The following is an 18,609-nucleotide window of genomic DNA, read 5'->3' as shown; positions in this document are numbered from 1 at the left end:
GTGTGTGACTTGGAGGGGAACTTGGAGGTGGTGGTGTTCCCATGCGCCTGCTGCCCTTGTCCTTCTAGGTGGAAGAGGTCGCAGGTTTGGGAGGTGCTGCCGAAGAAGCCTTGGCGAGTTGCTGCAGTGCATCTTGTAGATGGTACACATTGCAGCCATGGTATGCCGGTGGTGGAGGGAGTGAATGTTTAAGGTGGTGGATGGGGTGCCAATTAAGCGGGCTGCTTTGTCTTAGATAGTGTCAAGCTTCTTGAGTGTTGTTGGAGCTGCACTCATCCAGGCAAGTGGAGAGTATTCCATCACATTCCTTACTTGTACCTTGTAGATGGTGGAAAGGCTTTGGGGAGTCAGGAGGTGAGACACTCGCCGCAGAATACCAAGCCTCTGACCTGCTCTTGTTGCCACAGTATTTATGTGGCTGGTCCAGTTAAATTTCTGGTTAATGGTGACCCCCAGGATGTTGATAGTGGGGGACTCTGTGATGGTAATGCCATTGAATATCAAGGGCAAGTGGTTAGACTCTCGCTTGTTGGAGATAGTCATTGCCTGGCACTTCTGTGGCGCGAATGTTACCTGCCATTTATTAGCCCAAGCCTGAACGTCGTCCAGGTCTTGTTGCATGCGGGCATGGACTGCTTCATTATCTGTGGAGTTGCAAATGGCGCTGAACACTGTGCAGTCATCAGCGAACATCCCTATTTCTGATCTTGGACTATTACTGGACTAGTAAGCCAGAGGCCTCGACTAATGATCTGGGGAACATAAGTTCTAAATCCCACCATGGCAGCTGGGGAATTTAAATTCAATTAATTTAATTTTTTAAAATCTGGAATAGAAAGCTAGTATCAGTAATGGTGACCATGAAACAACTGGATTGTTGTAAAAACCCGTCTGGTTCACTAATGTCCTTTAGGGAAGGAAATCTGCCACCCTTAACCGGTCTGGCCTATATGTGACTCTAGACCCACAGCAATGTGGTTGACTCTTAACTGCCCCCTGAAAGGGCCTAGCAAGTCACTTAGTTGTATAAGGTGGCTCACCACCACCTTCTCAAGGGCAATTAGGGATGGGCAATAAATGCTGGTCTTGCCAGCGATGCCCACATCCCATGAACGAATAAATAAAAAAAATGTACTTCTTGGAAACAGCATAGTTATATATGAACAAGTTTGTGAAGTGTGGGAATGAATAAATTACATTATTATGTAATGTTTCATATATCCCCTTTTCCCAATTTCCCCTTGTCCCACATTTCTCCCCTCCGTGACTCAATTTTTCTTCTCCTCTGCCACGGTTTCTCCTCCTATCACTTATTTCTTCCTTCTTTCTTGATCATATTTCTCCCTCCTCCCCAGTTTCTCTCCTCTTAATCACTCTCATGTAGGAGTCTACGTACTCCTAGCAAAAAATACTGAACTCGGAGAGGTTCAACAGAAAAGGTTTAATTGTTGAGGCTGCATGCTGAACACAAAATGGAGTCAGAGACTACACAAAGTACGACTGCCTTTCATCAGTGCACAGCTTCGACTGCTCCTCCCCCGCTCTGGGCTTAACTATGTTGCAGATCGAGTTTCTTAAAGGTGTGATCCTTCTTAAAGGCATGACGCCTGATTTATAGTCTACGGACCGGAAAGCGGATTGTGTCCTTTCTGTGATCGGTACGCCACACTCTATTTGTTTCCCCATTTCTCCTCTTTCCCCCATTGTCCTATTTCCCCCCATGTTATCCATTTCCCTCATCTTTTGGAGTACGGTTCCCGAGGCATCAGCAGCCTTCCATTATTTCAAGTTCCTATTTCTCACAGCATTTAATATTCACGGTGGCATAGTGGTTAGCACTGTTGCCTCACAGCGCCAGGGACCTGGGTTCGAATCCGGCCTCGGGCGACTGTCTGTGTGGAGTTTGCACATTCTCCCCGTGTTTGCGTGGGTTTCCTCCGGGTGCTCCGGTTTCCTCCCACAGTCCAAAGATGTGCGGGTTAGGTTGATTGGCTATGATAAATTGACCCTTAGTGTTAGGGGGATTAAATACGTGGGGTTACGGGGATAGGGTGGGATATGTGTTGGTGTAGGGGTTACGGGGATCGGGTGGGATATGTGTCGGTGCAGGCTCGATGGGCCGAAATGGCCTCTACCTGCACTGTGGGGTTTCTGTGATTTATCTCGGCAACAAATTTCATTTTAAAATAATTTATGGGCTCTGCTTCGCTGATGTTTGTGGCAGAGAGTTCTATGTTCTGACCGCCCTCTATATTGTTTCTAAACTCCCGGGATGCCTGCAGCTACCATGCAGCATGGGGCTGGCACAGCCAGTGACCGTACCAGTGGACTCAAACTTGTCTGAACCTCCTTCCAGGTGGACTTACGGGAAATGAATGTTATGGGTATTAGTGACTCAGGCTAATCTTTTCATGCATAATCCTTAAGAATTCTTCCAAAATGCATGTCAACTCTCTGTACAGGTAAACTAGAGAGTTAAAAATGCATTTTGGAAGAACACTGAAGGATTGTGGCAATGTAGCTCAGTAAATTTCTGCATCTTCCAGAAAGTTACAGTCTGCCTGTTCCTACTTGCAAAACACAAAACCTTCCACCGTTGGTGCGTGGGAAAACAAGGGACAAGGCCGGTGTCCCTTTAAATCGAAACTCCTCGGAAGTCGCAGCCAGCCAGGCGGTCGTGTCCCTTTAAACTTGCGGCCGCTACGGGCGCATGCGCAATGGCGGGGCAGCGCGGCCAGTGTTTACAGCGGCGGCCGAGGGTGTGAATGACGTCGCTGTGGAAGCGGCGGAGGGTAAGAGTTGCTCCGCGGCTTGTTTACTTTCTTCCCCCCCCCCCTTCTCTTCCTCTCTCCCCATCAGAAAAGCGGCTCGGCGCCCGAAAGTGAAGCTTGGCCAGTGCGAGAGAGAGTGTGAGGGGATCCCGGCCTGTTTGGCGCGTCTCTCTCTCTCTCAGGCCCCGCTGAACCGCGAGCTAGGCCGTGGCCCACGGCTGTCTCCGGCCTCGGAGTCTCCTCCTCCTCCTGTTGACACTGCTTCGGTGATCCCGGAGTGGGTGGGAGAGGAGCTGAGGGCGTCGTGTCGGCCTGTTCCTCGGGGTTTGTTGGCACGGCGCTCTGGAGGTGGCGCGCGGTTTGTTGGCACGGCGCTCTGGAGGTGGCGCGCGGGGGGGGGGTTGGAGCCTCATCCCGGGCCCCGGCACTGCGCATGCCCCCTCTCTCTCTCTCTTTCTGTGCAACGTTAACTCTGGAGCAGCTGCAAACTCCTGCAGCCCACCGGCTCCCTCCTCTCGCCTTATGACTGCGGGTAAAGCTAACATTTTTGCCGATATAATTGCAATTTTTTTTTTTGCCTTTTGCAAATATTTTTACAATTTTTTTAACCTTTTGCATATGTCAATACTAATCGTAAACAATGCAAAAAAATTGCACGCATGCAATTAAGATGTACAGTGCTGTGCTATCTTTTAGTCGTTGTATGTGGTTGATTTTATTCTGCGCTAACTTAATCGAGCCAAGTCAAATCCCGGGCAAGTTTATTTAGTGCTTTGGTTATGAATGTGCAAAATGTAACAGGACTCCAGCTCCCAGCTTGCTTTGCTGTCCGTCTCCATGGGCAGGAAATATATATTTCAGCGAGGAATTGATTTGCTTCGCTTGCTAATTCAATGTCTTGATTTCTTTGCTGTCTATCTGTTGGCTTCACCCATGTTCCACCCTGATTTTGTAGGGTCTGTATTTTGGGGTTTTTTGTTTTCTGCACCACTTTTGTTTTCATGACTGTTTTCTATTGGCTAACAATGACGTAAGGGGTCAGTATTTGGCATCTCAGTTTTAGGATTGTTTAAGATTCCACGTTGTATGCGTAAAGCACGCTAGTTATCCGTAATTTGGATAAACTGACAGTATAGGAAATGAAATGTGCAAGTTAAATTAACCAGCTGTCCAAATTAGCCAGGACACATTTTTTTTTTTCTTTCTGAGCATGCTGGGTGATAGGATACCATAGCTTTACTTGCACAGTATGAGTTACCACCATTAGCGAGGGTGTAGTCATCTTGGTTAAAGTCATCAGTCGTTGGATTAAGTTTATGGACAAAACAGTTTGGGATGGCAATAATAGAATATACTGTAAGACGATTGTTAGGACAATGTAACTGTTAAGGTTGCAAATGTTAAATTCCTGGATATCTGGAAAATGAACAAAACCTGACTGAAATCTGCAGAAAATTAAAAACACATTGCTCTTGTGTACATTGTTATTTTCATTTCTGTTTAAAATCTAATAAATTTGATCTTACTCAATATCTAATTATGTTAAAACAGGATGTCTTGTTTATCATTTTCCAGATCTTAGAATTTTTTTTGCCAAACTCAAGGAAAATGTCTAAAGCCATGTATTTTACGTAGGAAGCAAAAAGTATAGGGTGAGATTTTCAACCTGCGCCTAGAATGGGCTCAAAGTGTACAGGGCATCTCTGACACCTGATGCCAGGTGTCCACCTGACTTAGCCCTGCCGGTTGCCTGTTTTACAAGGTGGGAAATAGACAGCCGGCAGTTGGAAATCGCCCCTATATTGACAGAAAATTAATTTTAAGTGCTAACTGTTGTATTGCTAAGAAGAGATGTGGGTTGTTCGTCTATCTAAACGTGAGTAGCCTTTTTGAATGTTATTAGTTAAGGACCTATTAAAGTCTGTTTTTGTTGCCAATTTAAATACCTTTTTTTCCAGTTTTTTTTTTGTGAAGCTTTTTAGCATCAAAAAGCAAGAGAAAATTGAATGTGGGGGTGGGTGGGGGCCAATAAGTCAGGGTAAAATTTGGAGAAAATCAGTTTTTATTTTGAACATCACTAAGAAAATAAGCAAGAAAGTAATAAGGCACGGTTAAACTAATGGCAACCACTGATTATTACACAATTGAGGCACCATTTGTATGGGCTTCAATGGCAGTTTCAATAGGGACTGCAAAATGTTGACTGCTAAAATTATCGTTGGAAGTTCCACATCACTATTGTAACGTGAAGCGCACATTTTTAAAAGTCTGACTGAAGTACTTGATTCTACAATTTAATTTTGCAGCCTGTGCTGTGTATGGTATTTTGTGATCATTATATGCAGTGTAACCATTTTGTTAATATAGCTGTAATCATTATCAAAACTCTTTATTGTGTGTCCTGACATTGTGGATGTAATGCACGTGTATCTCTCGGCCTGATTTTTGGGAAGAGAACAATGGGAAATTTCTGTGTTTTTCCCCCTCATATATTTGGGAGGAAATCAGTTTTTACTGATTCACCACTCTAAATAAAATCCAGGAATTTGTAAAAAGTTTAATGCAAGTGGAGAGAAATGTTTCATCAGGTGAACTTTATGCATAACATTGCAGTTCTCAATGCTGCATTGCCTCTGAAGTCATGTATGTGGACATATGCAATCTACAAGCCAGAAGGCAGTGTGGCATTTGGAGTACATTTTGTCAGACATGTAATTATACAATATTCGGTATATTTCCTTTCTTTTGCCAGTTGCAGTTCTTGTTGGAATTTGACACTAGCTAATTCTCCCTAATTTTGTTGTAAGCCAGAAGTTGATTTTATCTAATTAAAAATGAATTGACAATGAATATTGATTGAAAAGTATTAGAACATAAGAAATAAGAGCAGGGGTAGGCCATTCGGCCCTTCGAGCCTGCTCTGCCATTCAATAAGAACATGGCTGATCTTCGACCTCAAAACTCCACCTTCCCGCACTATCCCCATATCCCTTGATTCCCTTAGTATCCAAAAATCTATCGAACTCTGTCTTGAATATTTTCAGCGACTGAGCATCCACAATTCTCTGGGGTAGAGAATTCCAAAGATTCATAACCCTTCGAGTGAAGAAATTTCTCCTCATCTCAGTCCTTAATAGCCGACCCCTTATTCTGAGATTGTGACCCCTAGTTCTAGACTCCCCAGCCAGGGGAAACATCCTCCCAGCATCTACCCTGTCGAGCCCTTTAAGAATTTTATACAATTCATTGAGATCGCCTCTTGTTCTTCTAAACTCTAGGGAACATAGGCCTAGTCTACTCAATCTCTCCTCATAGGACAATCCCAGGAATCAGTCTAGTGAACCTTTGTTACACTCGCTCTCAGGCAAGTATATCCTTCCTTTAGTAAGGAGACCAAAACTGTACACTGTACTCCAGGTGTAGTCTCACTAAGGCCCTATATAACTGTAGTAAGACTTCTTTACTCTTGTACTCCGATCCCTTTGTAATAAAGGCTAAATACCCTTTGCTTTCCTAATTGCTTGTTGAACCTGCATGTTAACTTTCTGTGATTCATGTACAAGGACACCCAGGTCCCTCTGAATACCAACATTTCTCAGTCTCTCCCCATTTAAAAAATATTTTGCTTTTCTATTTTTCCTACTAAAGTTGATAACTTTTCACTTTTCCACATTATATTCCACCTGCCACAGATTTGTCAAACACGATTTCCCTTTCATAGATCCGTGTTGACTCTGCCCAATCATATTATGATTTTCTAAGTGCCCTGTTACCATGTCCCTAATAATAGATTCCAGCATTTTCCCTACTACTGATGTCAGGCTAACTGGCCTATAGTGCAGGTACCCTGTTTTCTCTCTCTTGAATAGCGGTGTTACAATTAACTATATTAATACAGTTTCTTAATTTTTTTTTGACTGGAGCTGAATCTGGCATTGATGTCTGATCATTGTGCTGCTTGCTGATATAATAGGAGTTGTACTTTTTAGCAGGATAAGGGATTATATGATTTGCATTTTTTATTAGATATGGCTAATGTGAAGCTATTTATTTAAGAGAGAAAATTACTCCAAACTCTGTGATTTTGAGAATGCAACATTTTGATGCTCCAATGTGCCACCTTGTAATTTGGAAGCATGAAAGTTTGCATCATCAGTTCTCACACGGACATCTCTGCTCTCCGCCGCACTGTTGAGGGAAATGCCAGAGGGAGGCTAACCGCTTAGGGTGAAAGGTAGAAAATCAGCAGATGAGCCTCCTGACTACTTTTGCTATAATGCTATTAACTGGGTGGAGACTTCTATGGAAAAGACCTTACAGTAGGTTACCTAATGCTGTTTCAGATGAAGTGCTGTTTGTGGGTTGTGGGCAGGGGGGCGGGTAGCTGAGAAGTAGCATTTAGAATCTGGTTGAAAATTAAAAAGAAATGTTGTGATTTGTACAATTAATGTATGGGCCACTTCCTCATAAAAGGTACATGTCATACAGATAAAGAAATGTGCTTAGTTGATTTTGTTTTTCCCTGTAAAATGCTGGATACCTGTGGAAATACAGAGCATGCAGAACTGGTTTATGCACTTTGCAATAACGAATGAAGTCTGCTGATTATAACAACATTGAAGGCAGTTTAACAGGACAGTTTAGGGCAGTGTATTTTGTTTGTGGTTGGTAGATTTCTCAATTGAGTAAATTAATTTTCATTGTATTCATTTGAGTATATTTTCTCCATAAAACGTAGGTTATTTATATTTCCAGTTCTATTTCTCTTTTGGTGCATACATTTAAAAAAGTGTAATACAGTTATAGATCAGCACCTTATCAAATAGTAGAACAGTAACCATGGCATTTCTTGACTTGTGCTCAGCGGTAGCTCTCTAGCCTTGGAGTCAGAAGGTTGTGTGTTCAAGTCCCACTCCAGAGACTTGAGCACATAATCCAGGCTTGACATTTCAGTGCAGTATTGAGGGAGTGCTGCACTGTATGAGGCGCCGTCTTTTGGATGAGACGTTAAACCGAGACCCTGTCTGTGTTCTCAGGTGGACGTAAAAGATCCCATGGCACTATTTTGATGAGCAGGGGAGTTCTCCCTGCTGTCCTGGCCAATATTTATCACTCAACCAGCATCAATAAAACAGATTATCTGGTCAAAGAAATAATGCATAATTTGCAACAAACATATATTCCTCTAGGGCATAAAAACCCAAAAGGAAAAGTGATCCAACCATGGCTAACAAAAGAAATTAAAGCTAGTGTTAAGTCAAAGGAGGAAGCTTATAAAGTTGCCAGAAAAAGCGGTCAGTCTGAGGATTGGGATTTTTTAGAAATCATCAAAGGGAGACCAAGAAATTGATAAAGAAAAGGAAAATGGAATATGAGCACAAACTAGCGCAAAATATAAAAACGGATTGTTAAAGCTTCTTATAGGTATGTGAAAAGGAAAAGACTGGCGAAGGTAAATGTAGGTCCTTTACAGTCAGACAGGAGAATTTATAATGGGGAATGAGGAAATGGCAGGGAAATTAAATAAATACTTTGTTTGTCATCACGGAGGAAGACACACAAAACCTCCCAGAAATACGAGAAAACCAAGGGTGTGGTGAGAATGAGAAACTTAAAGAAACAGTACTAGCAAAATTAATGGGACTAAAAGATGATAAATCCCAAGGACTGGATGACCTACATCCTAGGATTTTGAAAGAGGTGGCCATTGGGATAGTGGACACATTGGTTGTCATCTTCCAAAATTCTATAGATTCTGGAAGGGTTCATGCAGATTGGAGGATAGCAAATGTAACCCCGCTATTTAAGAAAGGAGGGAGAGAGAAAACGGGGAACTACAGACCTGTTAGCCTCACATCAGTAGTTGGGAAAATGTTGGAATCTATTATAAAGGATACAATAACTGGGCACTTAGAGTAAGACTGGGCAGCGTCAACATGGATTTATGAAAGGGAAGTCCTGTTTAACAAACCTATTGGAGTTCTTTGAGGATGTAACTAGTGGAGTAGACAAAGGGGAACCGGTAGATGTGGTGTATTTGGATTTTCAGAAGGCCTTTGATAAGGTCCCATACAAGAGGTTGGTGAACAAAATTAAGGCACATGGAATTGGGGGTAATATACTAGCATGGATTGAGAATTGGTTAACAGACAGAAAACAAAGAGTAGGGATAAACGGGTCTTTCTCAGGATGGCAGGCTGTGACGAGTGGGGTACTGCAAGGATCGGTGCTTGGGCCCCAGCTATTCACAGTCTATATCAATGATTTGGATGAGGGGACTAAATGTAACATTTCCAAATTTGCTGCTGATACAAAGCTAGGTGGCAATGTCAGTTGTGAAGAGGTTTCAAGGGGATCTCGACCAGCTCAGTGAGTGGGCAAGGACATGGCAGATGGAATATAATGTGGATAAATGTGAAGTTATCCATTTTGGTAGGAAAAAAAACAAAGGCAGAGTATTTCCTAAATGGTGAAAGATTGGGGAATGCAGATGCTCAAAGGGACCTGAGTGTCCTTGTACATGAGTCACTGAAAGTGAATGTGCAGGTGCAGCAAGCCATTAGGAAGGCAAATGGTATGCTGGCCATCATTACAAGAGGATTTGAGTACAGGAGTAAAGAAGTCTTACTCCAATTATATAGGGCCTTGGTGAGACCACACCTGGAGTACTGTGTACAATTTTGGTCTCCTTACCTAAGGAAGGATATACTTGCCATAGAGGGAGTGCAACGAAGGTTCACGAGATCAATTCCTGGGATGGCGGGACTGTCGTATGAGAAGAGATTGAGTAAACTAAGCCTGTATTCTCTTGAATTCAGAAGAATGAGAGAGGATCTCATTGAAGCATACAAAATTATTACAGGGCTTGATAGGGTGGATGCTGGGAGAATGTTTCCCTTGGCTGGGGAGTCTAGAACCAGGGGCCACAGCCTCAAGATAAAGGGTAGGCCATTCAGGACTGAGATGAGAAGAAATTTCTTCACACAGAGGGTGGTGAATCTTTGGAATTCTCTACCCCAGAGGGCTGTGGAGGCTCAGTCATTGGGTATATTCAGAACAGAAGTCGATAGATTTCTGACCAGTAAGAGCATCAAGGGATATGGCGATAGGGCCGGTGAATGGAATTGAGACAGAAGATCAGCCACGATCTCATTGAATGGCAGAGCAGGCTCGAAGGGCTGAATGGCCTACTCCAGCTCTTATTTCTTATGTTCTTATGTCAATATCTCATTGCTGTTTGTGTGCAGATTGGCTGCTGTGTTTCTCAGATTACAACAGTGACTACACTTCAAAAAGAACTGTTCAAAAGTGGCTATAAAGCGCTTTGGGATGTTCAAGGTTCTTTCTTTGTTTATTTCTGTTATTGCTGATTACTGGCAGTGATGATGTATTTATCTAGTTTCCCAAATGCTAACTTTAAACAAATGTCTTTGTGTTTGTTGGCTCTGAGACATCTCCCCTTGGTCTCACCTGATTTTATGAACATAATCTGACTAAATGTATTTGTTACTTTTAAAAGGTGTTTGTTATTGGTATCTATCAAACCTGGAACTGACATGTTCACTGCAGGGGAAAAATATTTTCTCTAGTTTTCATTAAAGGAGTTGCATGGTTTATAAATATGGCAAGATTGTTGAGGATTTCAGGTCCCTGTAATCCAGTCTTCAATCTTGCTCTTTTAATTAGTAGGTTGAGCAAGTATTGCTCAAGGCTTTTGGTATGCATTCTAAAACCTTTTGAATTATTTAGTGATCAGAATCTAATACAAACCAGAAATCCAGATAATCTTGAACAGGAAAAGGTTTTTTTTTGCTTCTCTTGAGAATGTGCTTACACTTATTGGGGTACTGATTTCTGGGTGCTAACAGCCTTCCAGTACCTCACCGAGGATTCTTAATGTGTAAGCTCCGAAAGTGTGTTATGGGATATTCAACTGTGGAGGACATTACAGCTGTCTCCGATCCTGTCCTTGCCCAACGTCCACACATGTATACTTTCTTGGGAGGGGTAAATGAACAGGAACCCAGGCTGAATTTCTTCCCCTCCCTAGCTTCAGAGCACGGAGCCAATTGTGGAACCCCAACTGCTGTTTGGCTGAGATCAGATAAGGCGGTATAGACAGGTGCCGTAGCTAGGTATGGGAGTTTGGGTGGGCCCTAACATATGGTGGACAGGCAATGACTAAAGTTCTGACTGCGCAAATCATTTGAATTGCAAATTATTTAAATTTTGTGACTTCATGAAGTATGTGAAGCCCTCAATGCATCTGTCTGAGTGTAGCTGCCCTTTCACGAGGTCACAGTGTGTTGGTGAGCAGGTGCAATGGGTTGGCCTGCTTTCGCCCATTTGGTTAGCGACTGGGCGGTATTTTACAGTAATAGTACAGTGTGCTGCCCAGGCTGCAGGGCTCCCAACTCCCCACCGCCACCATCGCTGCCTTCAGTAGCCACATTCACAAGTTGTGAACTCCATAAGCCATGGTCACTCGTTCTGTCTCTGCAAAATTCAAATCCGCATTGAAAATTTCTCCCCCTCAGGGTACAAGAGAAGTTATGCCCATGTACTACACAACAGTAATGTAAACAGGTCTGATGTACATGCACTGTACTGCAGGTGTTAGAAATCTGAAATAAAAATGGAAAGTGCTGGAAACGTTCAGCAGATCAGGCAACATCTGTGGAGAGAGGAAGGTAGGGTTAATGTTTTGGATCTAATGACCCTTGTATTTTTACTAATCACATTCCATTCCTGGATTTTTAACCTGCCATTCTGTAACACACCCCAAAGCAACACCACCCACTTTTTGTACTGGCACATTTTTCTAGTGCGCACTTTACTTTCTGCTCTTTGCTCTGCTCCATCAAGGGGCCCACATGGCATTGGCCATCTCTGAAATTAATTACATTCGAGGAGATTGGAAACTAAATAGGTCTCTTGGATATCTTGTCAATGTTTGACAAAAGTAATTAAAGCGGAGCAAAATATTTTGAAAAGCAAGAATACAAAATAAGGTTGCCATTTAATTGCAGAAGTAAAATTACTGTATATACTGGTTCCATCAAAAATAAGGGGAATTTTTTATAATACGGATCATAGCAAACTAATTTCTATGTTCAGAATCATTATCCTTGGCATAATTAAATGTTATCAAATCTGTGCCACTTTGCAGTTGTACGCAAGCACTTTGATGCACGGAACTTCCTCTTTCATGATGACAGAATGGCTTCCTAAAAGGTGGGAGAGGAGGAGGAAGGGACCTTGCTTTCAGCTATCTGAGAGGCAACAATATACAGTATTCGAATAATGTGAGCTGATTTGGGTGGGCCTGGATGCTAATTGGGTGGGCTGCCCACATGTGGCTATGTCATCATTGTTATAGACTAGCAACCAAACCTGGTAGATTTGCACTGTCTGCAGCTCGCAGTGCGTTTACCTACTAAGCCATTAGGCATGTTAATATTTCAAAGGAGCGAATGCTCATAACCATGTTGGGAAAAGTTGGCTTTGAGACGTTGCTGAGAACAGTGGTCTTTATTTAAAGATTAAATTTAACTCCCTTGTGTTGCTGTGCCCTGTGACTGCTTCAAACATGTTTCTCCTGAAGTCATTAAAACGTTTGTTTCAGTTTAAAAGAAAATCAAAAAAGAATAATTCCTGGTATGTGCCGAGTTATCTGGTTCCAACCCAGAGCACTAGACTTGGCCTCCATGCCCTTTGGTTGTGGAAAGAAAAATCAGTCAGAGTTCCCACTCCTGATTTCCACCCAATGACCCCTGCTGAAAAGTACATGGGGTTAGGAAAGGACAGGGCCTAGTGGTGATGTTTGTCAGTGCTTGTCAAGTAGACTCGAGCATGGAGAGGGGTCACCTGGGCAAGGTGCCAGATGGTTACTGTCAGCAACCAGCTGCTGCCCCTTTCAAGAGAGGAATTGCCATGAATGTCAATTTCGAGCTGCAGTTCTGAGTATAACTACAAGTGAAAATACTGATACACATACGATTCCACCAATATCGGATTTAGCCATTTGCTTTGGAAAAAATACAATAGGCAAACACTTCATACATAATCTGGCCTTAAGTTGAAAGTTTTTTTTTAGATGTCACTTAAAATGAAAGGTTAAGTATTTCCTGCTTTTTTTTTCCAACTGTCAATTTAGGTACTTTTCTGTTTGAAATATTGTTGGCACATGGAGGACAATTATCACGTTTTAATTAGTTCCCTTATTTATTCGTTTCATTTTTGCAGCTGAGAACACATCTAATTTATTCAGTTACCTAGCAAAGGTTTTCGGAAAGCACAACAGAAAGGAGAAATGGATGATGTTGAATGTGATGATTTAGTGCAGTGTCTGACTTTACTTTTCTGGGTACTGCCAAAAAAGGAAATTAGGTGTCCTGTTATGACTGATCCAAGACTGATGGGCACCATGTACAAAACACAGCCAATAGTACAAAAGTTATGCTGTGGCATGTGAATTGCACTGTAATAGCCAAGTGATTAAATTTGCCCATCTGTACTTGCATGAAAAAGAGTCTGCTTTCTCAAAGCGCGAAAGATTCTGCTTAAGTTTATAAAGTGCTCAGGCGGTCTAGCCTGAATTGTTTTTTTTAAATATTGCTTGATGCTGCACTGGAGTTGTACATGGTGCCAAGCTCAACTGGTGTGAGCTGGCCTCTCCGAAGGTGGCTCGCACTAATGGTTTTGAGTTAGCCCTGGATGTGACTCCAAAATCATACTGTCACTTTTGTGTTGCTGCAAATTTTTTTTATTCATTCATGGGATGTGGGCGTCGCTGGCAAAGCCAGCATTTATTGCCCATCCTTAATTGCTCTTGAGAAAGTGGTGGTGAGCCCCTGTCTTGACAGCTGAGTGGCTTGCTAGGCCATTTCAGAGGGCAGTTAAGAGTCAACCACATTGTTGTGGCTCTGGAGTCACATATCGGTAAGGACGGCGGATTTCCTTCCCTAAACAGCATTAGTGAACCAGATGTTTTTTTTTACGACAATCGATGGTCATGGTCACCATTACTAGCACTTTTTAAATTACAGATTTATTTAACTAAATTTAAATTTTCCAGCTGCCATGGTGGGATTTGAACTCATGTCTCCCGATCATTAGTCCAGGCCTCTGGATTACTAGTCCAGCAACACAACCACTGGGCTACCGTCCCCATAATTGCACTCTTAGTTCATGGCTCGAGTTTAAAATTTCAAAATTCTGTACCAGTGACTTCACAGAATGAGTTTCAAGGTTTTGACATTTGTTTTTTGTTTTGTTCCTCCAAGTTATTTTCTCCTCGCAAAATGTGGCCATTCTTCATGCGAGAACGTGGTCAGTGGAGCTTAATCCTGTTCGTGATATTTCACACTGACCACCTTTGAGCAAAGTTGCTGGATAGTGATCAGAAAAAGGAACTTTAAGCTATGTTGATTTTTTTTAAGCTTCCTGGGACTTGGTCTGTCAAAGCCAATTGTGCATCATCACCACTGGTAAATTCAGCATAGAGGAGGAGGGATCAAGCCTGGGATCTCCCTGGGTCTGCATGACTCCATTATGCATCTTGTGGTGCATTTAACTGCCAAGTTACTGGAGAGGGAGTGGTTGGAGAGACAAAGGACTGAGTGTACAGTTAATAGAGCTGTAAATAAAGGTGGCAGGTGATGTGCTATATTGCATTTATACTGAAGCTACTAGCCTTGGACCTGCAGCTGAAGTATCGGGTGCAGCCACGCAATGCTGTCCGACAAATTTTATTGTCCTGCCTGTAAGAAAGCTTTCCGCTTGCACTTGTGGGCAAAGTTTCTCTCCCAGGAATTAACATTTAAATATTTAGAGATTGCGGCCAACAATATTCTCATATATTCTCCTTTAAATGAAAGGCAGGTAGGTTTAAAAATCTAGTTTGACGCCATGCTGAGTTACACTCCATGTAGTGTCAAACCTAAGTGGTATGAAATGGACTAATGAGGAAGTTGGACTCGTACTTCTTCTCTCCTTTGTTAGGTTGGGACATGACTCTGGATTGATGTACAACTTTAATGTCACTTCACACCAGCATTAGAGTCTTTGATTATTCATTTGTCTTGGGATGATTTGAATACCATCCTTTACAGCAGCAACAACTTGCATTTACAGAGCGCCTTTAACGTAGTAAAACATCCCAAGGTGCTTCATAGGAGCAAAAATTGACACTGAGACAAAGAACGAGACATTAGGTTAGGTGACCAAGTGCTTGGTCAAAGAGGTAGGTTTTAAGCAGAGTCTTAAAGGCGGAGAGAGAGGCGGAGAAGAGATTTGGGTGGCGGGTTTCCAGAGCTTATGGTTTAGGCGACTGAAAGCACGACAGCCAGTTGTGGGGCAAAGGAAGTGGAGGATGCGCAAGACCAGAATTGGAGGAACACGAGTTCTTGGAGGGCTGTAGTGTTGGGGGAAGTTACAGAGATGGGGAAGGGCAAGGCCATGGAGTGATTTGAACACAACCATGTGAAATTTAAAGTCGAGGTGTTATAATAATAATAATTCAACTTTATTGTCATTGCACAAGTACATGAACAACGAAATGTGATCTTGCAAGCTCCCATGACTGGGAGAAGCAAAGCCGCTGCGTCGGTGCGCGCCGCCATTCCATTTCCGCCATTCCTCCTGTCCGACAATCTTCAGCCCAACGCCCGGGCCTGCTCACCAGCCGCTCCTCCTTCCGTGACCTTCTCACCAACCGCCCCTCCTCGGGGCTCCTTCTGTGACCTTCTGCACTGGTCTTCCCTGATGGTCACCCCTCCAGGTACTAACCAGGCCTGGCTCTGCTTAGCTTCCAAGCCTTGCCAGTGACCCTGTCCCTAGTCCCAGGAACAGGGCTGGGACATGGGAGCCAGTGTAGGTCAGCGAGCACGGGGATGGGTGAACGGGACTTGGTGCAAGTTCGGACATGGGCAGCAGGGTTTTGGATCAGCTCAAGTTTATGGAGGGTGGAAGATGGGAGACCGACCAGGAGAGCGTTGGAATAAAATAGTCGAATCTGGAGGTAACTAAAGCATGAATGAGGATTTCAGCAGCAGATGGGCTGAGGCAGGGGTGGAGAAGTGCGATATTATGGAGGTGAAGTGGGAGGTCTTTGTGATGGAGAGGATATGGGGTCTGAAGCTCAGTACGTGGTCAAATAGTTTAATGATTAATTGGCACACATTTTGGCTCATCCAGGACTGGATGTGGGCAACATAGAGGGAGTGGAGGGGTCTAGAGAGGTGGTGGTGAGGTCGAGCTGGGTATCGTCAGCATACCTCTGGAGCTTGACGTCGTGTCGTCTGATGACGTCGCTGAGGGACAGCATGTAGATAAGAAACCGGGATGGTATGAGGTAAAACGAGAGCTGGTTCAAGAAGGGGCACAGTGCAAGAGCAGCTGCCATTATTGTAAAAGAAGTCAGTTGAACTGCCTTGCCCCACGGATCAAGTGAGGAATAGGAGGGGGCCAAGGATCGATCCTTGAGGGGAATACTGCTTGAATCCTTGTGACTTTCCATAATAATTGAGCACGTTTTTAGTGCCATTTGGTACACCCAGAAAAGGGTTTTTTTTAAGTTGAAAATGCTAATGTTTCATATAATTCTTGGGCATTGAGCTGTTGAAAGTCACATTTTTAATTTGTGATTCAACTGTCCCAGTAAGTTGGGATATTTTCAGTACTGATTGGTCTGTTACTGCATAACCTCTAGTTGCTTGCAACACTTTTAAGGGCAATGACTGGATTGGAGGTGGGAAGTTGAATCAAGTTGTATATTTTTGAATATCAACAAAGTGAATATTACCTCTTTTGCATGGTAGTTCATAAAAGAAAGTGAGGTGGCATAAAATACAGGAAACTTTGTGCTATCCGGGCCCGAGCTGTTGCCGTCGGATCAAAACTGCCGGACAAACCAGCGCTAATGTTGAAACATACGGAGATTTTGAGCTCCGTATCTGGCAACAAACCCTGTTGCTTAGCAACAGCTTCTAAACAGTCGGCTGTACCTTGTAAGCGTCTCTGTAGCTTAGCAACAGCTTCAGCGAGACCTTGCAGAGCTTGACTGTTGAGAGAAAAAAGCAACGAAAAGAAAAAAAAAAACTAACGAAACGGCTCCTGATTTTTGCCGGTGGCTCGAGCTTGCCAGACCTTTAGCCTCCGGATAACACAAAGTTTCCTGTATTATGAAACAAATTGAGTAGTTTGCACGCAGCAGACTGCAGAATAGTTTGGAGGGAGATTTGTGCCAGAATTGATGGTGCGAACAGTAGATGCTCAAGATCTTGCACAGTTCTTCGGAATGTTACTTATGGTCTGCTGTAACAAATCACTGTTCTTGCAAAACCTACCAAATTATGCACATGTAAATTTAGAATTAATGGAAGTTTGGTTACCACCTCTGTTTAAATGCATTTTTAAACTGTTCTGAATGGAAAACAGTGAAATATTAATACATGTAATTCAACTGTATCATTCAAGTTGTAGCATAAATTAAAGGCTGTGAGTATATTTGAGATGAAAAATGATAAAATGAATGAAATACACAGTGGGTTGAGTAGTGTAGGAAAAAAAGATGGCTAACATTTTGGATTGTACCCTTTATCAAGTCTTGTTCAGAACCTTTTAAACTGCATTTAATTTTTGTTACTGCATGATTCAGGAGCTTTAAAATGCTTTTTACGCTGCCTTTACCTTGCTTGATTAATTTTTAATATGGCGTTTATTTTGAGAATTGAAGACCGTGAAGATGTTACGTTTTCAAACTGGTGCTTTTTAAAACAATTGGATATCTTGATCATGGAGCTTTGGGCAAAATAAGTTGCGGCTAGGGGAGATACATGGTCCGAGCTGGGCAAGTGGAAGTGGTGCCAGAATGGAACTTGAAAGCAAAATCGTCCATTTCAAAGCTCTGTGATGTGGATTTGTTGCAGCCCTACTTTAAAAGATCATAACCTCATAATAAACTCTTTGAATTAGTAAACTATAGAACACTGAGTTAAAGATACAAAAGATATCACCGTGTACAGGAAACTTTCTGGTATCCGGCACGGACGGGACCGATGTGGTGCCGGTTCATCAAAAATTCCGGATAACCGAACGCTATAGTAAAAGATACGGAGCTGAGAGCTTTGTATCAAGCAACAAACCCTGTTGCTTAGCTTCAGAACAATGGGCACAAGTTGCAAGCGTCTCTGTAGCTTAGCAACAGCTGCAGCCACACCCTTGCACAGCAACAAATGGAGTAAAAAAAAAAGTAATAAAAGTTACCTGAACCTACCCCTGAATTTTGCCGGTTAACCGACATTTCCGGTTCTTTAGGTGCCGGTAAATCGAAAGTTTCCTGTATGTGTGAGGCAATCACAATTGTCACTGGTACAACAGAGATTTTTAGCTGTTAATTGCATTTATTAAATTGTATACTTAAATAAAGTTGACCAAATGGTTATGTCAGTGGCCTAATTTATTGGTAACTGGCTAAACAACAACTACTGTTATCTCAGCCTAATTGTGGGAAATTGAATTGTTACATCTCCACCACATGAATGATCGTTATGCGAGAGCCTGGACAGTAAGTGTTGATGAGCTTTTCTCCAGGAAACGCATCAGATCTGAGCTCCAAATGCACAGTTGCCAGCAGGGGCCACTCTCGATTCCCGTCGACGCCTTATTATTTCTTCGTGCAGCCGCACCAAGCCCCACTGCTGGTCCGACTCTGCGGTTCTGCCCGTGATCTTTTTGCTGAAGTTAGTTTCAAAGAATTTCAACGGGTGCTTTTGCATGATAAGTCCTCTATTGAATGTGAGGGACTGGTACTAAGAACTAATAGGGGATGCAATAT

General features: G+C 42.8%; 1 protein-coding gene across 4 annotated transcripts in view; it reads left to right on the top strand.

The window, feature by feature from the left end:
• The first annotated feature begins 2,715 nt into the window (after window positions 1-2,715).
• The window catches only part of rabgap1 (RAB GTPase activating protein 1), a 205,337-nt gene continuing 189,443 nt past the window's right edge, over window positions 2,716-18,609 (top strand). For 2 of the 4 annotated variants that reach the window (XM_085965697.1, XM_085965694.1), the window contains exon 1: window positions 2,716-2,792. Coding sequence is in view for 1 of the 4 variants with exons in the window: in XM_085965698.1 (XP_085821824.1) it covers window positions 2,766-2,792 (27 nt within the window). In the remaining 3 variants the exon portion in view is untranslated. Of the gene's footprint in view, window positions 2,793-2,902; window positions 3,304-18,609 lie in introns of those variants that run through there. The other 2 variants (XM_085965698.1, XM_085965695.1) reach the window with 2 other exon arrangements.

Source organism: Somniosus microcephalus, chromosome 23 (assembly GCF_052327205.1).
Source record: "Somniosus microcephalus isolate GS21.2 chromosome 23, FLI_Smic_1.0, whole genome shotgun sequence".
In the NCBI taxonomy this organism is placed as follows: Eukaryota; Metazoa; Chordata; class Chondrichthyes; order Squaliformes; family Somniosidae; genus Somniosus; species Somniosus microcephalus.
The sequence above is the reverse complement of the archived record's forward strand: the minus strand, read 5'-3'. Positions and strand labels throughout refer to the sequence as shown.